Source organism: Echeneis naucrates, chromosome 7, assembly GCF_900963305.1.
Source record: "Echeneis naucrates chromosome 7, fEcheNa1.1, whole genome shotgun sequence".
In the NCBI taxonomy this organism is placed as follows: Eukaryota; Metazoa; Chordata; class Actinopteri; order Carangiformes; family Echeneidae; genus Echeneis; species Echeneis naucrates.
In genome coordinates this window covers 14979465-15000760 of record NC_042517.1, presented here as the reverse complement: position 1 = coordinate 15000760, position 21296 = coordinate 14979465, and the positions used below count along the sequence as shown (strand labels likewise).

General features: G+C 39.1%; 3 protein-coding genes across 3 annotated transcripts; 2 read left to right on the top strand and 1 right to left on the bottom strand.

Annotated features, from left to right (window-relative positions):
- Positions 1-9: 9 nt before the first annotated feature.
- LOC115045906 (F-actin-capping protein subunit alpha-1-like) lies at positions 10-4854 on the bottom strand. Its single transcript, XM_029505872.1, has 10 exons — positions 4806-4854; positions 3672-3735; positions 3492-3543; positions 3206-3269; positions 2910-3116; positions 2745-2824; positions 2530-2608; positions 2355-2426; positions 1693-1755; positions 10-1544 (listed from the first exon to the last, which is right to left on the bottom strand). The coding sequence occupies exons 1-10, from the start codon at positions 4842-4844 to the stop codon at positions 1404-1406; spliced, it is 861 nt and encodes a 286-aa protein (XP_029361732.1). The 5' UTR covers positions 4845-4854; the 3' UTR covers positions 10-1403.
- Positions 4855-5400: 546 nt separating this feature from the next.
- LOC115046123 (acylamino-acid-releasing enzyme) lies at positions 5401-13473 on the top strand. The gene is made up of 23 exons (XM_029506269.1): positions 5401-5450; positions 5861-5990; positions 6075-6201; positions 6299-6386; positions 6559-6634; positions 6720-6811; positions 7434-7508; positions 7595-7732; positions 7869-7960; positions 8049-8089; positions 8307-8428; positions 8627-8687; positions 8780-8877; positions 9022-9073; positions 9224-9312; positions 10192-10330; positions 10595-10678; positions 11179-11259; positions 11663-11751; positions 11977-12167; positions 12482-12584; positions 12694-12800; positions 12907-13473. Exons 1-23 carry the CDS (start codon positions 5439-5441, stop codon positions 13010-13012), a joined length of 2193 nt encoding a protein of 730 aa, XP_029362129.1. The 5' UTR covers positions 5401-5438; the 3' UTR covers positions 13013-13473.
- A 337-nt stretch (positions 13474-13810) lies between these two features.
- On the top strand, positions 13811-18432 carry tlr9 (toll-like receptor 9). The gene is made up of 3 exons (XM_029505914.1): positions 13811-13890; positions 14501-17458; positions 17576-18432. Exons 1-3 carry the CDS (start codon positions 13888-13890, stop codon positions 17798-17800), a joined length of 3186 nt encoding a protein of 1061 aa, XP_029361774.1. The 5' UTR covers positions 13811-13887; the 3' UTR covers positions 17801-18432.
- The last annotated feature ends 2864 nt before the right edge of the window (positions 18433-21296 follow it).

The window sequence follows — 21296 nt, the reverse complement described above, 5'->3', positions numbered from 1 at the left end:
GACAGCGGAGATGTTCAATTGATTTATTTGAACAACAGAATGGGGAAGTACAGTCTTGGAAGTTTTTAACTGATCGGCACACAGTTGTAGCATCGTGTGAGGGTTGAACGAAGCACTGAAGTCTAAACTAACAAGTAACTGATCCAGGGTCAGCCTACTTAGAAGACATGTAACTCAAACAGTATGATGTGGCCTGATAGAAGTCATGTGGCATGTGTAGTATATGATATTGCCTTGCATGACAACTGCTTTGCATTCACTTGGCTTTGGCCAATATACAAACTGCTTGTTATGGTTAAGAGTGCTATATTCTAAGACTCCAAAAAAGGAAAAAAAAAAACAAAAACAAAAACAAAAACCAGCATATTAAAATAGAAATTTGCATTCATGGGTGGGAGGGTGGAGTTCTTTACCATAGGAAAGAGATTTGGCAAATAAATCTTGGTTATTATGAGTATGTTTTCCTTTCACAAAGGAAAGGCTGTACAGCAATGGAGGTGGTGTTGCTAATGTAAGAGACCAGAGAATGCATTAGAGATGCAGCAGCGTAGAATTTTGCGTTATCTTATTTCAGTCATCATAGTTTGCATCGGTGGAGACATATCAGTGGAGTGCAACAGAAAGAAATGAAACATTCCCTCAGCTCCAACATACACCGACAAACATACGAGTCCCCAGTGCTGGGACAGAGCTATGCTGAGGATCGTGCTACTCCTAAATATTAACAGCAGGTAAAAATACTGTTCAATTTAATTATCAACACACAGCTAAGTTCCGTGTCAGTTCATCAATACTGCAAACGTAGTAACAGCTAAAAAGTCAGATGACTGCTATTTATTTTCTTGTCAATATTCCAATTATACCAATGCCCTTCATTTTTGAATGTCACAAACGTAAACAAAATAACATTTTCCTGTCTAAAGTCATAGGCCGATATGTGATGATGTGCTTAATTTCTCTCATCAGCTGCCTTCTGCAGTTCTGGTTTTACACCTGTGTGCTAAGTGTGACATGATCACAGTTCTGCTTCAGTTTGACAAAGAAAAAAAATATTGCAACTTCTGACACCCGACTCCAGAGATCTGCAATACTTTAGATACCAAAAATTAGTTTACTCCTTTGATGTAGCAGTCCTGAACACAGCCCTGCACACTGACCCCACGCCTCTTTCATAACACATCCAGAAGTAACCATTTCCTCCAAGCCACCAATTATGTCTGTAACTGCAACTTCCTTATAGCAGACAGATACCTGTGCCTAACAGTCTGCAAATCTTCAGTTATACTTTTTTTTCCTTGCCCCATACTGACTGATAGTTTTGCTTTGGTTAGTCCTTGCTTATGTATAGTTGGGTTGTGGGACAAGTGGAGCATGTGACTCCATGGTCAGTTTCTGACCATCCCCTAGGCATTCTGCATCTCCTTGCCAATTTTGTAGCTTAGGATCTTATTCCAGTCAATCTTAGTGCGTGTAACAGGCAGCTGACGACGCAGGGCCTTAAAAGTGGTATCAGACATGGTCTGGTAGTTCTCACTGATAGCAGTCTGTAGGGAAAAAAAGGGAGGAAAACAAGTATCAAGTATATTATCTGTACATTTTCTTAAAATATCAAAATGTTTCTTTTTGTGTTAAATAAAACTAATGAAATCTAATTAGAAGTACATAAAATGTATAGTTAATTACATATCTTACCTGGTAGTCATTTTCAGCATTCTCAATAATTTCAACAAATTCCTTAGCTGTTTGGCTTTCATTCTATAAAAAAAACCATACACACAGACAATCATCACATTTAGTCCCACTAACACATTGAATATGACATTTGAATATACCAGGAGCAGACACAGCCAGTCTAATACTACAAATAAAGCATGTAGACTGAAGAGCTCATAAGGCTATAAAGTGATATTTACAAATGATACCAGTTGTTATCTTTGTCAAATAAGCATCCACAAGAAGAAATGTGCAGGAATGGAATTTGTATTTATAAAATAAAAGGAAATATGGTTAGTAAATGTATGTCCAAGAGGTAGCGAATAAACACTGAAGCTGCAGGTTCTCTATGACCATCTGTATACAGATACAGAGAAGAAAACTGCATGCAAAATTGCAGGTTCCAACATTTACCGCCAAGTTCAAAGTTGTTGTTTTTTTTTTTTAATGAAAGACAAATCTTTTCTGAGCATGCACAACTTGGAATTTTTCGCAATAAATTTTTTTAGAAATTGTTTTACAAGAGGAGACTTTCAAAACCCAAACTTTTGTATTTGTGAAAATCACTTCATAAGCTCAACGTCAAGTTTCACCATGCAACACTGAGTATGTTTGTGCCTGCAAATTACATCTTTACTTACAGTGACTGGTATCGATTCTTCTACCTCCTTATGGCTAACCAGCTGAACATTTCCATCTTCATAATAGTGGACCTGGTGACAGAACAGCATCTTTAATTTGAATTTGAATTTAAAAAAAAAAAAAAAAAAAAAAAAAAAAAAGTGATTTATGCAAACTGAACTGAACTGAACTTACCTGGATTTTCAACACTCCCACCACCTGAGCAGTGGACTGACCAATGGTGAGCTTCCACTCAGATCTACAGCGACCATTCCTGTTGGAGAAGTCAAGAGAAGTCCTACATTACAATACGACAGCAGCAAAAATGATCTCTCACACACTCACACACGATCAGATACAATATGTTCTGATACGTTTATAAGCAGCTATTTGCAGGACGATCACTTTACCAGAAATTTTTGGGTTGAAATTGATGTCCCTCAATGCAGGCTATGATAGTTTGCTGACCATCAACCATTTTTCCATATACCTGAAACACACACAATATAATTATGTATTAAATTTAATCAATATCAATTAGTTTATAATTTTATTTTAATTTTTGTGCACCTTACCGTGCAGACTCCAGTAGGGTAATGCTCCTTGACATAGGCACTAAGGGCAGTATCACAGGCATCTCTCCAGGTTCTCAGGGCTGTATCTCCTTCATATGGTTGTATGTCGCTCACCTCTTTTCTTAGGTGATCAAAACGGAACGACAAACGGTTGCGGGGGTCCAGGAAACGTCCCTGACCCAAGTCACCATGCTCTGTGATCAGGACCTTAAACAAGTAGAAGGAAATACTGAAAAGTCTGACTCAGACACTTACTCTTCTTAAACAAATATGAAGCACTTAAGGGTGAAACATACTGGCTCATCATATCCCTCTAGTTTGGCAGGAGTAAACTGATCCATGTTGTACTGGGCAAAGGAGCTAGACAGAATGAGCACAAAGGCACAGGCGACATAATAAGACATAGCAATACTTTCAACAGATGTTTTCCATTGACCATGGTTGTAAAAACTCTGCCTGATAAAATTCAAGCGTAAAAAATATAATTTCCAATGTAAGTTTTGGTATATTGTACCATGCAAATGATGAGCATTTTCATTTTTTTTTTTTTTTTTACATCATATGTAACTGATTGTTACTTACTGTGAAGCTCCCTCCCGAAGGAGGTTGTCATTATTGAGAAGGAGCCGCACATCTTGTGAGAGAAAACAAACAAACAAACAAACAACAGTATTGAAGGTTAAATATTTATACTAAATACCATTTAGTACCATTTATACTAAATACCATTTTAATGGGCATCTTGCCACAGCTATTCCTTACCATTGAAGACTTCATTGAACTCTCCTGGAGGGGCGTGAGTCACAAAGTTGGCCGCTATGCGGACCTATGGAAGAATTAGTTGTGTCCAATTTTAGGGCAATCCACTTTCCATTTAAAAGAGTGAAATTGCAGACAAATGTCTATAATTAATATTTCACCACTCGTGTAAAACAAACCTTTAAAACATACTTGAACAGTAAAACATATTATAAAGGCTTTGCAATAATAGTGTTTTGGTTTCATAAGAAGTCAGACAAAAATTACATAAATAGTAGACATTGTATTCGACGAAATTATAATTATGTTTGCCAACGAATACCCATCAAGAGTATTTTACTGCAGGTTGGATAGTCAAATAGAAACTGCTTGCATCAAAATCTCTATAATATGATATCATGTTGCCTTCAATTCCTCCATGACTGTCGAAATTCATGCAATGACACATATCGATTTAAGTTATGACAAAAATGTTTTCACTCTTGCTTCTAACTTTACAGTCTCTTCGGGCACCGAAAAAACACAAACAAACAAAAAGCGTAAGCACAAACATTTCACAAAGTCTGTCATACAAAAATATATAAATAAATCCAGAGCCTCCAGCTGCCACTCGTATGAGGCAGTGTCTCACTACTGGGCTCCACCTAACCTGCAGGCAAAGATATCCTGATTTCAAGCCATGTGAGGCTAACAAGTATTTAAGATGCAACTGAATCTGTTTGACCCAGAAATCCAAAGGAAAGTAGCGTTAGCCACTAATGTTAGCCAACGGTGTATGGGAGGAACGCGTAGCCTGCACTGTAATTACTGCAGACTGTTATAATACTGGGAAGACGATCTTGGCAGGGTTACTGTTACACATACGCCCCTTAATTTAGTTTCAACTACTCTGAAGTTTTCAGATGTTCAACCCCTCTATGGGCGTTTTATCCAGCCGCTAGCCAACTATGAGCTTTGACTAGCATCGAATAGCTAGCTTCTCACAGCCTAAAAAGAGTTTAGCATTTCTAGGAGTGACCAGAAAATGGCAATCTCTATCTCAAAACTTAACTGTTCGCTCACGCGAACACACAACACGGGTACGTCCCCACACATGCATGAAAATGAACGTTGAGAGAAGAATAAAAGTGTCCAAACCTTCTCCTCATCTGACAGCGGCTCCTCAAAATCAGCCATCTTGGCTCTTTGTGACCCCACCTACCTCAGCTGACTGACACAACCGGAGCCCAGCTCTTTATTCACGCAACAAATCCACACACATAAAGTTATGTACATAATAATAATAATAATAATAATAATAATAATAATATTAAAAACGGTGCTTCAAAAGAAATGAGTCGACTAACGTTGCATTGGCAGGCTACAATACAAAATAGGCTGTAGTTAATTGCTTTCAACGCAGGAGGGCGGTAAAAGCTCAGTTACTTTATTTAGCCACCTCTTCCCTTTGAACGTAGCTGAGGCGCCTACAAAATAAAAGCAAAGGTTTATGTTACTGTCAGTAATTGACTTTTCTTTTTGTAGTGGAAATATTCTAACATTGTCTGTCAGCTGCTGTATTGGATGCATTTATGTGATTTTTTCCTGAATTCAGTTATCTCAGTGAATTAGAGATTTGCTTAAGAAGGAGCGTATTTTATTTTTGAAGTTGCCAGAGGAAGCCATAAAAGCTGCCGGCTTTAAACTTTGTGCAGCTTTACACTGGGACTTCATTGTGTTTTTGTCCACGGGACTGTCATTTGCAAATCAGCGACACTCACCGTCCTTGTTATGGAGTCACAGGTAAGATTAAACTTCACAGACCTCTCCGGTGGACAACCTACCGTATAAAATAAAAATAAAGGCACACCTCTGTCGTGCTGTCATTTTTTTTTGTTTTCATAATAATTGAATGTTAGCAACGTTTCAAGTCAAGCTAGCGGACGGAGTGTGGTCTGCTCTAACAGGAAGTTCCTGGTCTGATTAAATCCAGTGCTAGCAACAGACGAGCTAACTCACTTGTTTGTATATTGCACAGTGAAGTAGACGCATTATTTAACTATCACTTCTGGTTGTGGCAGTGGACTGCTTCAACTGCACAAACTTGTGTATGAGTAGCCAGACCCTGAAGAAGCATGAGTAAGGCATTGTCCTTGCTGAGACAGTTGGTTTCACATGTACGTGCTTTAAGTCACTCTGCTGCCTGCTGTCAGGTGATGAACGACACCGAGGAAATCGCCAAACTCTACCGACAGCTCAGCCTCTTTCCTTCTCTGAGCAGAGCAGATGTTGGACCTGTCATCACCTCTCAGTACGGAGGCAAATACAGCAACATCTACACAGGTGTGTGTATGTGCTGTATATGAAGGTGCTCATATGTACACATTCATTGAACGTGAAAGCATTTTTGTGTACGTTCCTCTGCAGAATGGAGCCAGCGAGATCTGGAGAGGAACGAGAATGTCAAATTTTGCCGGCAGTACATTGTATTCCACGATGATAAATCTGTGGTTTACTCTGGAGCTTCAGGAAACTGCACAGAGATAAAGGGAGAGTATGTTGGCATTTTGTCTTATCAGTTTGAGTGGAATTGAAGATCTTCCCATCGACTTAACCGCGAGCCAACTGAACTGTGTGTTTTCTCATGTCAGGCTGCTGAGTAAGGACTCCCCTTCCGGTGAAATGAAGGCTGTTGTCAGAGAGTGCAAAATCAAAGGAGAAGACAAACAGTTTCTGGAGGTGTGGGGAAAACCTTCTTGCTTTGTTCCTCTCACCCACCCTGCTACATTTCTTAATTTAATGCCTGCCCTCTGTGGTATCTCTGCTTTGAGATACTGTAGTGTGTAGTGTGTGTAGTATGTGTAACTGATCATTTTGAACCCACTGTTCTGATATTTTCATAACCCTACAGGTCTGGAGTAAAAACATTAAGATGAAGAGTATTGATCTAACAGCCTTAAAAAAGCATGGCAAAGTCTATGAAGATGGTGAGTGACCTTCACTGGTTACCTAACGTTTTTGGCACACTTTTACGTCTGTCAATGTATTAACCACATTGTTTTTAATCCTTAGATCAGTTTGGGTGCTTGGTTTGGTCCCATTCTGAGACACACCTCCTGTATGTGGCAGAGAGAAAGCGGCCCAAAGCAGAATCCTTCTTTCAGGTTGGTCGCATAGAGTGACACTGGAATGCTGTCCACAGGTTGATATATTCAAATATATTGTTTTTGGTTTTTTTCCCTCCTGATGTCACTACTGAAGTTGAGTTCAATATTGCACACAGGATTGCAGCATTTTTCTGAGGGGTTTCTTGTTGCACAGTGGTTGTTCAAGTTGCTAGCTATCTTGTTGTTTGATTTAAATAATGAATTAATTTGAAAAGGAATCCTTGAATACATGTTTGATTCAAAATTAATTAAGGAGTGGCTTTACAGCTTCACCATTGTAGTGCCCCAAACACACCCACAAAACCAATTCCGAAACATGTCAAAGGTTGTTGAATGCAGTAAAATGGGAACTTATTGCTCAATGTCCAATGTCCACTTAAAATACTGCCTATTGTTTCATTTTGCAAAGGGTTGCATTTTGGATCTTCCCAAAAATTTCCATTTCCTGTTTAAAATAACCTGATACCACTGATTTAGATGTGGCCATAACTCAAACATTGTTCTGGCATGTACTTCATTTAGAATTGAATCACCATTATTGTTTATATGTACTTGAGGTAAGATTAATGTTGTGAAAGCATGATCACTTTCTATTTACATTCTCTTTTTCTGTTTGAAGACTGTGTCACCAGAGTTGTCTTCCATTGGAGATGAGGAGGAGACCATAACAGCGGAGAAAAAAGATGGTGTAAAAGTGAGATTGATACTACTGAAAACCAATTCAGTTAAATTCCTCAAGGTATTAGGTGCAATACTTCTGCTTTTCTTTAAATCCTGCAGGGGGAGCAGTTTGTCTTCGCTGAGGACTGGGGAGAGACACTAGCTGGTAAGAGCTGTCCAGTGCTTTGTGTTTTGGACATTGAAGGTGACAATGTCTCTGTGCTGGAAGGAGTGCCAGAAAATATCTCACCAGGACAGGTTAGTCAACAGTTACACAACAGTGTGCATTAATGGTTTGTTTTAATATTTTTCAGTTTCTCATGTTCTAATGCCCTGGTGTTTTTGCTTTTTTTGGGGGGGATTCGGGGGTCTTGCTGTTATTCTGTCTCTGCAGGCATTTTGGGCTCCAGGGGACACAGGTGTGTTGTTTGTAGGCTGGTGGCATGAGCCTTTCAGGCTTGGCTTGATGTACTGTTCAAACAGGAGGTACTGTGTAAACTGATCAAAGGGAAATTGAAATTTGTGGGTTCAAATGCTAATACTGCAAATTCATTCATGTTCCTCTTTTCCCTAGATCATCTTTGTTCTATGTGGATCTTACCGGTGGAAAATGTGGTATGTGAATCTTTCATCTTTTTATAATTATGGTCTTTGATATTCTATTTCATAAAAATTCTCCAGCTAAGTTATGGTATGATGATCAATGTCTGTCCTGCACAGAGGCATTGTTCATTAACCTGAAGTTAAAGACACATAACTTAGACTGCTAGTCTGGTGTTAAACGGATACAGTTACACATGATTGCTGATGTTCTTGTGTATCTGTTTGACAGAGCAACTGTCATCAGGTGCCAATGCAGTGTGCTCCCCCAGACTGAGTCCAGACCAATGTAGAATTGTCTACTTTGAATGTGCTGTCTATGGACCACACATGCAGTGCAACAGGCTCTGTATGGTAAGACAGAATACAGCAGCTTATCTTTTTCACCAACTGTAAGGTACTTGGTATTTACACGTCACAAAGCGAGTCAAAGTATCTTGAATTGTACATTGTCTTAGTGGAAAATAGTGAGACCTCACACAATGTACCATCTTAAACTTGATATACTTTTTATTTTTTAAGTAGTTCTTTGTGCGCTTGTTTTATTTCTAGTATGACTGGTACACTAAGAAAACTTCAGTGGTTGTGGATGTGGTACAGCGACCCAGAGAGGGTATGTATACTTTGGTAATCACATAAATGGCCCCTTTCTTTACACATGCACGCACACCTTGATGTTTCTGTCTGTATTGGTGTGAATTGCAGATGGCTTCACTGGTATCTACGGCTCTCAGTTGTCCCCTCAATGCTGGTCAGCTGACAGTCAGCGTATAATCATAGCTTGTCCCCAACGCAGCCACAAGGTATAGTCAGTGACTGGGAAATGGCTGGATATTATGTCAAAGTGCTTGGTATTTTTTCTGATAAAGTAATACCTAAGTATTTTGAATCAGACTGTTGTGACCACTTAGCTAAAAAACCTTGTTTCACATCTCTCTTTCTTGTAGGATCTTTTGATGGTGGATATAAGCACTGGGAGTGTCACCTCTTTGACTTCAAGTTAGTCATGAGGCACATATATCTACCATTACGTTACCATTTTCTATATAAGCTCTGATCGAGACACTTGGTGTTGATAATGTCTTGAATGTGCTCAATTTAACACTGTTTGTCTAATGATGATTTTTTTTTTTTTTTTTTTGTATGCAGAGTCTGAAGGTGGCAGCTGGACTCTGCTGAACATAGAGAGAGATCTGATGGTGGTCAGCTACTCTGCACCAAACTGCCCCCCAACTCTGGTAGGATCAGGTTTTCATTAAGAATGGTCTTTGGCTGTGTTCAGACCAGGCTGAACATCTGTTTTAGGTTATCTGATCACAAGTTGTCAGCTCTTTAAGTACAGGTGTTAATGCACCCAAGACAAATTGAGAAAGCATTTGAGATCTAATCACACTAACCACATTAAAAGGTTGTCTGGGCCGCCTGGGGCCATATTCTTTCTGCAGTTTTAAATCATATGTATCCTGATCTTCATTGTAAGACCACCTACTAAAGTGATATCCTCTACCACAGAATAATTAATTACCTTGTAGTTTCATAATGAAGCAATAACATTTTCCATTTTATTATAATTAAACCCTTATTTCACCATAGAGCTGTGATCAGCATAGTCATTATTAAGTTGCTGTGTCTGTTAATCTCTCTCTCTCTCTTGCTCTTTGTCTCTTTCTCTCTATTTCTCTGTCAAACACACACATGGACATAATCACGCAGGCACATGTAAACTAACAAATTGACAACGGAACCGTTTGTCAGATCGGCAAAAGAAAACAGCACATTCATGTTTTTTTTATTTATTTTTTTATTTTTTTGCATACAAAGCAGACAAGCTGGAGTACACTTGGAGATGCATTTTTAAAGCCAGATGTGAACCGACATGCTCAGAGCTGACCACTTGTGATTGGATTACTGAACATCCATGTTAATGCCAGGTCTGAACAGGGGATTTAGTATTATTATTATTTACTTATTAGTACTCATCTTTGGTTACATGGTAGTGTAGTATAGGTCAAGTATGCTGGTGTGAATGGAATATTTGATTTATGACCCAAAAAATCTAATTTCATGAGATGGACAGTCTACTATGTCACTCACCACAATGTAATTTCGATTTCTAGAGGGTTGGCTTCCTCCCTGCCAGAAACTCTCAGGAGGAAGTGGTTTGGGTAACATTGGAGGAGTCGCAGGTGCTGCCAGATATCCATTGGCAGATCTTGACTTTCACCCCTCCCCCAGAACAAGACAATAGTCAATACCGTAAGAATCCAAGTTCTTAGTTTCTGTAGTGTGTATTTTGTAGTGTGTTTTTTTTTTTTTTTTTTTTTTTTCAAGTGCAGGTTGGTACAAAATGATAATACATGATAAGATGAGTGATGTCAGAAGGAATAAGCAGTTAGATTTTTGTTGACAAGTTAATGAAGCGTTCAAAGTTTTTCATGTTTATGAAACTAAAGGAGAACAGTATATGGAACTAACTTGTTCAATTTTTCTCTTTTTTTTTTTCTTTTTTTTTTTTTCCAGCTGGCCTTGATTTTGAAGCTCTGTTGATTAAACCAAAGGAAGTTAAAGATGGAATAAAACTGCCTCTTATTGTCAATCCTCATGGTTGGTCGCAATCATTCTGGTTCTGTAGTCATTTGTTTCAAGTGCTAGCAAAATAAATAGATGATTATTGCACAATTGGTAATTAATGTACAGTAAAATGTAAAATAATATTAACTTCATGTAGTTATACAAAAGACCATGTTAATATTTGAAATTCTCTGCATTGATCCACAGTATTAACAAACAAGTACTTTCCTATTAAAGTTAAATTTAGGAATGACTGTGTTGGGATTTGTCTGTTCAGTCAGGAGCTATTGCTACACATAAGATTGGCATTGCCAGCAGTGGTTGCTATGACAATAGCGCACTGAGTAGCAAAATGTTTAATCATGTTCTCACGTCAAGGATGGTCTTTTTGTAGAACAGTTAACAGTCCTGTATTGTATTTCACATATATTGAAATTTTCCATCATGAGGCGTGTCTAAAATTTATATTCCAATTTTGCCGTTACAATGAAAACTGTTAATCTACTTTATATGTTACCTTCTTTTTTCATCAGGGGGTCCCCATGCAGTGTTTGTAGGTGAGTGGCTTCTGTCCTCCTCTGTGCTGTGCAGGATGGGCTTTGCTGTGTTACTGGGTAAGTTTGTGTGTACCACCTGCTCAGACACCCAACATCCATTGGTAGAATATATAATAGACTTTCTCCTGCAAAAGGAAGATTAATTGATTCATTATTTTATGCTTGGATGTGGTTTTCAGACTAGAAAAAATGACTTGGTCTTGCTAGGTACATTTAGCAGTTATCTTACTTTTGATGGAAACTAACTGACTAACCCAGCTGATGGCCATTGTTCACTAAGGCTGGGAGCACACCGCCTCCAGAGCAGCTAGATTAGTTCTGGCATGTTGGTTTACATTTTGGTGGCAATCTTAACAAGTTTTCACACTGCCTGTATATCATATGCATGAGACGTGAGGCCACATGCACCTGACATTCCTATCTATGATTACATAAAAATGTGTTTTGTTTTTTTTTCCAGTGAACTATCGTGGCTCTACTGGATATGGCCAGGATAGTATCTTCTCGTTACCAGGGAATGTTGGCAGCCAGGACGTTAAAGATGTGCAAGTAAGAAAGAAAGAAAGAAAGTAAAATGAAGTGCCACAGATGCTGTTTAAAACAATGGATAATGTTTTCCAAGTTTTGAAATTGATCAAATCTAAACGTATCCTGTCTGTGTTGAAATGTGTATAAAAAATTGTTTGTTTTATAGTGATATATTTCTCAATACTTTTGTTTACTCTCTGATGATTAGTGATTTTCTCTTACAATTTGTGTTTTTCTCTCCATTAGTTTGCTGTTGAAAGTGTTCTGAAAAGTGGAGAGTTTGACCCACAAAGAGTTGCAGTTTCTGGGGGCTCGCATGGTGGTTTCCTGGCCTGTCATCTGATTAGCCAGTATCCAGACTTCTACAAGGCCTGTGTGGCTCGCAACCCTGTCATCAATTTGGCCTCCATGATTGGCAGCACAGACATCCCAGACTGGTACATCATGATATCCACATTCTCATACTCATACCTACATTTGTTTGCTAATTTACTATGTACATTGTGCACAACCACATGCTTGTGGTGTTATCACCGACTCACCTGGTAGTCCCCTCTGGCAGCTTTAAGCCCTTTGGTGGTATCTGACAGCTGTGAATGTGTCTACTCTCACTGTCAGCGAAGGAAGTGTTCAATAATGCACACAAACACTGCATGAACAAAAGACCTCAAAGTTCTTCAGAGATTTTTATTTTTATTTTATTTCTTTTTTTTTTTATTTCCTCCTGTTGGTGTTAAATGGATTTTTACAGGTGCATGGTTGAGGCTGGCTTCGAATATAGCACAGACCTTCTCCCGGACTCTGCTGTTTGGGCACAAATGTTGGAAAAGTCTCCCATAAAATACGTCACACAGGTATGGGAATATGTGTCTTGACTGTACATGTTAATTCACTTATTTTCGTTCTTTATTTATTTATTTTTTTCAGTCGTATTTGACTAACCTCACATGATCTCACATTTAGGTAAAGACACCAGTACTACTAACCATAGGGGAAGATGACAAGCGTGTACCTAGCAAGCAAGGAATTGAATATTACAGAGCACTGAAAGCAAAGCAGGTCCCAGTCCGGTAAGCAGCTTGTCTGAGTACTATGTTTCATTGGTTATGTCAGATATGCACTGCACGACAGGGATTTTATTGTTCATTCACTAATGCTCTGACGTATTTTATTTAGGTTGCTGTGGTACCCAGGGAACGGCCACGCTCTCTCCAAGGTGGATGCTGAGTCTGATGGCTTTATGAACATTGCCCTGTGGATAATTCAGCATTTCAGTCAGTGATGGCAAATGCATGGTATTTCACTCATGCAGCTCTCGCAGTCAGGAACAGACCACCACAAGACACTACTGTGTGTAAATGGATTTTATTTGCTTCTGTTTAATCGACAGTGCAAAATCCAATACGAAGCCAAAGCATTGAATGTGCTCTTCAACCATAACACTCTGACTAACTTTGATTCCTTTGTAATCTGTCTGGCTACGGCCAGAATTCTTCCAAATAAGTGAATGGGGAAAATAAGTTTTAACACAGTACTTGAATACAAGCATTTTTTGATTTCATTTATACTGTTCATTTTTTGCATAAACACAGAAGGGCTTTTTGCTGTGTTTGGAAACCAATTTAATAATCAGTCTTTTCTCTGCTAACTGTAACTGTTTGGGATTTTTTTAAATCACTATCTCCTTATTGATTTCATGGATTTCATAACTCGGTGACCTTAATAAAGTGATTGTGAAAATAGTGTGGGATGAATCATGACAATTTTGTTCAAGTTAAAAGGGATTTTTTTTTTTTTTATTATAAATGGTCTACTACTTCAAACATTTATGTTGTAAATGATCATAAAAATCACAAATTGATCTTTCCATTGGAAAAATTTGAAACTCCATATTTTGTGGAGTGATTGCTATGAGGGGAAATATTGTTTTAAGTCATTCACCTTTCAATAGAGAAATCTGTATTAAACTTCCCTCATAGATTTGACTTCTCTATCTTAAAAATTTGCATCAGGTTGTGGCCAATAATACAAAATGCTTTCACTTCTGCATTAATGCTACCCGTTTTTTTTGTCACGGCACAGAGTAAGATACCCTTTCTAATACATCTTGTTTGCACCTGGATTCACATATCTGCCTCCATATATGCTCCCACAGCGATGGTAAGTCAAATATTCCAGGTTTTTACTCACAGTATTAGGTTACTCTTACAGAAATGTCTGAATAGAGGCTTGCAGTAGCCAAAGTGATTTGAGTTACAGTTGTTTGATGACATATTCTGGGATGCTTGGTGTTGTATTTTTATTTACTGAATCTACACATTAATGGGATATGAGCTAAAATTACATTTGAAAACATGGTTAAATTATTAACAGTTGATCACAGATGAGACAGATTAGCTTGTTCCTAAAATATTCATTCATTCAACTACGTGAGTAAAATTAATTTCAAATCTGTCCAATTTTCGTTAAATGATATCTCAAATATACCTCCAGGAGACGTGTATATGTTATGCTCAAACTTCAGAGATAGTGAATGACCTAAATGAAAATAATATATTGTGATTGCATATTTGTTATACACATACAATATTGGTGGTTATCGTTATACTATAGTGTATATTCTGTATTTAGGAAATTGTAGTTTCATGCTTAGGGAAAAATATTTATTTAAACCTTTTTAACGAGTTAAAAATGAAAACCACTCAGGCAGGTAAGATTTGTGAACCATCAACAAATTTAACAACAAAATTTGCTTCTTGTTTTTCCTCAGGCTCTGTTGAAGAATATACTCATCCTCAGTCAGCTTCTTTCTTTACTGAAGGCCATAAATGTCAACTTCTTTCCATGTGACGCAGATAAAAATGCCTCTACAGTGGACTGCCATGACAGATTATTAAAGGAGGTCCCACACTTCAGGTCTACTACGGTGGTATCCTTCGACTTGAGTCGGACTAAGATACAACAAGTGCCACAGCACGCTTTTGTGGGATTACCAAACCTTCACACTCTGAAAATAATGGGGAACTGTGGACCGGGGGTTCAGGGAGCTCTGGAAGAGCGCTCATGCAAAATGGAGATCCAGTATTATGCTTTCAAGAACCTCCAGCAGCTTGAATTTTTGTATTTGTCAGGAAACAGCCTAACTGTCATACCCTGGTTACCTGAAACGCTACGGGTGCTCGATCTACAGAGTAATCACATCTTTCACATTACCCACCTTTTCAAAACCCCACTTCTCGAAGAACTCCTCCTCTCCAAGAACTGCTTTTATGCAAACCCTTGCAACCAGTCCTTTTTCATTAGTGAGAGTGTATTCTCTGGGCTCAAAAAACTCAAAACCCTCAACATGGGATATAATAATTTGACATCTGTTCCTAAAGGACTGCCTTCCTCGCTGGAAACTCTGGATTTGAAAGAAAACACGATTACAGAAGTTGTAGAAAATGCATTTGCCGACTTGACTTTGCTCAGGAATTTGAATTTGGAGTGGAACTGCCAGCGCTGTGATCATGCAGCAAGACCTTGTTTTCCTTGCCCACAAAATCGCCCTCTGAAATTATCTCCAAACTCATTCTATATGGAGAACAGCTCCATCACATATCTAAGCTTGAGGGGAAATTCTCTGAAAACATTTCCAGTGGGTCTTTTCAGACCTTTGAAAAATTTACAGAGCTTGGATCTCTCTGACAACCTCCTGGCATATGCTATACAGAATGGAACCTTCTTCTCGGAGCTGAAGGACCTTACTTGGATTAGCCTGATCTACAACTATGAACCCCTGAAGACATTTCCAGAGCTGATCCTCTCCCCACATATAGCCAATATATCTAGATTGCAACACCTCCTTCTGAGTGGTAACTTTTTCCATCGGCTTTCAAATCAGAGTCTGAGGGTTCTGTCCAAACTTAAATATCTAACAAAACTTGAACTGAGAATGAACTTCATTAATAGTTGTAACTTGACAAGTCTGAAACAGTTACCATCTCTCATCGACGTTGTCCTCTCTCAGAATATGCTAAATTTCCTTCCATGCTGCTCCAATTCAGAACGGAAAAGCTGTCACAATGAGAACCTGTATACCCACAATTCACATGACCAACCACTTCTTGTCAGAGATCGAGAAGTCACATCAAGAAATGTGTTTGAAGAATCAAAACAATCCCATGTGGAAGAAGTGATGTGGGACAATGTATCACATTTTCCGTCACTTTCAGATTTCAGAAATTATTTCTGTCGACGCAAATCATCATTTGACTTGTCTCAAAATGACATTTTGACTCTTGACAAACATGTGTTTGTAGGCATGGAAAAGGCTGTTTGTTTAGACCTTTCATACAATTATATGAGCCAGGCACTGAGGGGCGGGCAGTTTAATAACTTGAATAGTTTAGTTTTGCTTAATTTGTCATACAACAGGCTTGATTTTTACTATAAAGATGCTTTAAGTGAGCTGAACGCTACTCTAAAGGTATTAGATGTTAGCAACAATGAATTTCACTTCAAAATGAGGGGCATGGGCCATCGACTCGAGTTCCTCCGATATCTGACCAACTTGGAGGTCCTAAGTCTTGCAAACAACGACATTGGGATGAGACTCGATCAAAGGTTGGTGAGCAGCTCTATTAAGTATCTCTACTTTAATGGAAATCATTTAGACACAATGTGGGCTTCTGATAACAACAAATACACATATTTTTTCCAAAACCTGACAAATCTCAACTATTTGGACATCTCTAACAACGGTCTAAAATCAATCTCATCAGAAGTGTTGTGTAACCTCCCACAAAGCATTGTCGCCCTCAGCATCAGCAACAATCTGCTGAACTACTTCCCATGGAACAACCTCTCTGCACTCAGCAATTTATGTCATTTGAACCTAAGTCAAAATCATTTATCTTATTTGCCTCATAAAGTCATCGAATTTGGAGCAAATATTTCCCTTTTGGACCTCAGTCACAATCGTATTAGTTTCATTCCAGAGGATTTCTTTAGGAAAGCACAGTCCTTGCAATATCTGTATCTAAGCCACAATCAGATCAAACAGTTGCAACACCAGTATCTCCCTGCCCCTTTTAAAAATGGCAGTGCTCTTCAAAAACTCACCCTGCATGCCAACCCCTTTAAATGTGATTGTGACACATCTTGGTTTGCGGACTTCCTGCGTTCTACTCCGGTGCAGATTCCTTACCTCTTCACATACATACACTGTGAATACCCCGAGTCACAACAGGGTCGTAGCGTGTTATCGATTGACCAGCGTTCCTGCCAGGATATATACGGTGGCTTGGCCTTCGTCGTCTGCGCCTTCATGGCTGTGACGTTCACTGTTCTGCCCCTGCTGAAGCACCTTTATGGCTGGGATCTGTGGTATTGCTTGCAGGTGCTTTGGGCAGGACATAAAGGCTACTCCCAGCTGGCTGGTACTGATTCGCAGCATCACTATGATGCTTTTGTGGTGTTTGACACGGGGAACCAGGCTGTAAGAGATTGGGTCTACAATGAATTAATTTTGAATCTGGAGAACTCGAATCACCGGAGATTTTATCTCTGTTTGGAAGAGAGGGACTGGATTCCTGGACTTTCGTGTATTGAGAATCTACACAATGCCGTCTACAACAGCGTGAAGACAGTGTTTGTGCTGTCCAGTGGTTCTAACGGGGGTGAGACAGTGAATGGTGTGATCCGCCAGGCTTTCTTCATGGTCCAGCAGCGCCTTTTGGATGAGAGGGTGAGTCAACTTTACGTTCCACTTCACATTCATTTTTCATTTACTGTATAGAAATGTCCCCACTTTGAGTAGTTACTGTGTTTTCACAGCACAAAACGATCTCCCATTTTATCCAAGGTGGATGCAGCTGTACTGGTTTTGTTGGGGGAGATGTTTCCCAAACTGAAGTATCTGCAGCTGAGGAAGAGACTGTGCAGAAAGTCTGTGCTGTCCTGGCCGAGAAACCCAAGAGCTCAACCCCTTTTCTGGAATAAAATGAGAATGGCATTATCGTCAGATAACCTCAGATTTTATGACAACAAAATTAGTGAAAGCTTTATATTACCTCAGGTTGACTGTTGATACAGATTACCTTCAAGTTTCCATCCGCAGTGACCTCATTTCGACACATTTATCCTCTGACTGGCAACAAATTAATGCAATTACTTAGCTTTTTTTCCCCCCTCACAAGCGTTCAATACGTTGTTTGATTTAGATTTCATTTGTGTTTTCTTGGGGATGTTTCGAATCAAATATAGCTTTTTTGTGTAATTTGATATTTTCTTTCTTTCTTTGTATTTTTGATTTAAAGGCAGGTTTTTGTTTTTATTTCTGTCTTATCCTAAGGCAGAGTGGGGGCTATACGGGCTGGTGATGACTGCAGTTGGCTGCAGTTTTAAGATGCTAACTTTAAAAGTAAAAATCGGCATTAGACTATGTAATTAAATGATGATTACTTTTTAAACCAGTATCATACTTAAGGGTTCTTATTAAATATAAAAAAACAAACAAATATAAAAACCCATAGGTTAATGTACCTGTGTATGAAGCACCCACACCTTCCAAAACCTCTAAAATTTCACTTCTCTTTAGTTACATCCTTGGAGGAAATGAAACTAATGATTACTTGTTAAAAGTTACAGGTTAATTTTAAAGAAGTCCGTTGGGAAAACTTATGGCAGGACTATTATATGACTATGCCACTTTACAAGAGAGGAAGTTTTATGTAAGTGATAAGAGGCTGACTACACTGGTTAATTCAAGGAATACATATATAAATACATGAATAAATACTAGAATAAAAAAAAATAATGAATAAATGTAGGCCTTCACCCAAGATCCATGTGAGTGCAGCTGCTTGTAGCGTTTACCTACTAGCCTTGAAAACCGCTTTCACTTTTTGTCTCATGATCCATCACCACAAGAGACGGGTAGCTTTTTTTCTTTTTTCGTCTGAAGGAAACTTCTGACCAAAATAGCTGCTCTCACACATTTTCGGACAAGTTATACTGAATGAAGTCTAAACTGAGCAGCTGCATTTGGCAAAGTTTCCATCGGCCGCCTCTTCAAAAACCAATGACGTGTTTAGACTTTTTATTTAGGTTTTCAAGCCCACAATTAACAGAAATGACTGATGCTTGTTTTTAGGGAAAATGATCGGACGTTATTCAATTTGTTGAATTTACATGCATGTGTTTTTGTTTAGTTTTTTTTTTTTTTTGTTTTTTTTCTTTTTAGTTTGGGTTTCTGTTGCTGCTATGCTCAATGTAGGTGTATGATTCATATATTATGCATATGTAGATATGCATATGCATATATATCATCCAATCGTTGCAATCCGTGCTGCAACGCCACGCACGTGGAGGTCGCGCACGCGCCGGCTTGGGGAAAGAGCGCGCCCACGCGGACCCGGTGGCAGGACAGGTCATGACAGAGCCGATGAGCCGATGAGATCATGGAGCCAGCTCCGAGCTCGGACAGAGGACGGCGGAGACCTGCCGGCGATGGAGAGGCGGCAGTCCGGTAAGAGTCCCGGCGGACGCTGAGTTTCTCAGCCGGCGGCAGCATCGTTATTTTGGACACACTAAACGGCGAGATGTCAGCTTGCTCTGCAGATTAATTATTATGTAAGACACCAGCTCGAACTCATGTAGCCGTGTGCATATGAACAAGAAACTAATCCTCCATGGTCGTAGTAGAGTTATTCAGGCGGCTGAGTCCTGGATGCGTAATCACGCACAGACAGACACACACAGACACACAGCGGGCGTTTTTACTCGCGCTGCTCATCTGGGTAGTTTTGGCTTTTCAGCACGATGAACTTCATGAGAGAGCATCCTTTGGATAATTCAGCATCCTGCACATTAGCGCACCGTGCTGCTGTTGCATTGTGGGTGGTGACTCGACTTCTCTCTTCGCGCAACAGCTGGCTGTCAACTCAGAAGTAAGTGCAGATGCATCTGGACCGGTGAAGGGAGAAGTGAGGCGTTTCCATCTTGTGTTTTTTTTTTTTTTTTTTTTGCTCTTCTCGGCAGTCCAATATTTTGGTGTCATTTTGCTTGTTTCTCTCATTTGGTTTGTGGTTGTAGACAGCCATGAGAAGTTGGCGCCATAGAAACTGAACAGCTACAAAGGCTGACACCTCCATCTTAATGCAGATCATAGACGGGGCTTAATAGAAGCTGGCTGACACGTTTGCACTTTTTCTGTTCATAAAAGGTTTGGCCACTTTTTTTTTTCAGAATTTATTTGAATCATCCTTTGTAGTCCGACTTTTATTTTGGATATATATATATATATATATATATATATACATCTGATCCTCCCAAATTATACCCAGATTTGGTGATTCCACTGTTGTCACATCAGGCTAAATTCATTGTCTCACACAATGATGGATGAGGGATTGATAGCGCTGTTATGACTGACAAGCAGATTTAACCAATCTCCCCTTTGTGCAGTGACTCCCAGCACCCAATCCTCTTGGATTAGAGGAGGGATTATGATTTGGATTTGCCTCTGCTTTGCAGACAGTCTCCAATATCTGGTCCATCACAGAGGTTGTCCTTACTTCGATTCCCTGAGGGCATGTTACCTACTTGTATAAATGTATGCCCTTTTATACCTTAGAGACAACAAACTGCCCTATACCAGTACGATTATAGAAATACAGTATTATATTTTATATTTTGTGCTAATATGTGAACAGTATTAACTTGCTGTACCTTTCAAGTATGATTTAGCCTAAATTCCAACAGCCCATTTTGTCCTCTATTTTTAGTTTAAGCCTAAGGTGCTGATGTGACGAAAGCCTGATAAAGTATGATGATGAATTTGCAAGTGCCCCAGAGGAACAGTAGACCGTTAAGACTGGTCTTCCAATTTCCTCTGCATTGTGGCCTGGTTGTATTACAGTTTTCTGGCAGTTTCCTTCACATCTGATCAGACAATCATGTGTTCATCAGGAAGACTCCCGCTGTCCGTGATGCTGAAATAATCCAGCTGGTGGCTCTCCTTTCTTTTTTCTTTCACCTGCCGCTGTGGTAACTGCATGCAGTCCTCCTTCTACGGACCGTAATGAGAAAGGGTCTAAAACTTCTAAAACTATCCTATGGTGTGTTGTACCACTAAGATATAGAACGGTTATATGAGATTTTTCCTGTATCCTGTTACTCTGAATAATGAAAAAAGATCATAGCTCAAGATGTCCATGACATCACTGGTCTCATACCCTGCTCATACACTGCTTCTATGAAAACCCAGTCTTGCTTATTTCGCAAAAAGAAAATTCAACTATTTGCTATTTAAAGCCTCTCGTCAATTTGTCTTCACACTTGGCTCATCTGAGGTTGGAGCATGTGCTGTAAGACAAGCCATCTCAGCAACATCTTATTTTTCATCAGCTATTTCCTGATCACAATTCTGACAGCTGCAGCAGGTCATTTTTACTGAGTTAAAATTCTTGTAGCACTCCAGTGTTTAGGCAACATTTAACATTTGAGTTGTTTTGGCTAAATATACAGGTTTTGGAGAAATCATGCTGATATTCCTCAAAGAAAGTAACAAAAACAGTTGAATC

Coding starts and splice junctions, on each gene's coding strand:
- tlr9 (XM_029505914.1), top strand. Junction 17,459..17,575: donor AGCGCCTTTTGGATGAGAGG/GTGAGTCAACTT, acceptor ATTTTATCCAAG/GTGGATGCAGCTGTACTGGT.
- LOC115046123 (XM_029506269.1), top strand. Junction 7,509..7,594: donor AGAAAAAAGATGGTGTAAAA/GTGAGATTGATA, acceptor TAAATCCTGCAG/GGGGAGCAGTTTGTCTTCGC. Junction 12,168..12,481: donor AGCACAGACATCCCAGACTG/GTACATCATGAT, acceptor GGATTTTTACAG/GTGCATGGTTGAGGCTGGCT.
- LOC115045906 (XM_029505872.1), bottom strand. CDS start 4,844: ATGGCTGATTTTGAGGAGCCGCTGTCAGATGAGGAGAAG. Junction 3,270..3,491: donor CTTCGGGAGGGAGCTTCACA/GTAAGTAACAAT, acceptor CATTCTGTCTAG/CTCCTTTGCCCAGTACAACA. Junction 2,609..2,744: donor TTTCAACCCAAAAATTTCTG/GTAAAGTGATCG, acceptor CTTCTCCAACAG/GAATGGTCGCTGTAGATCTG.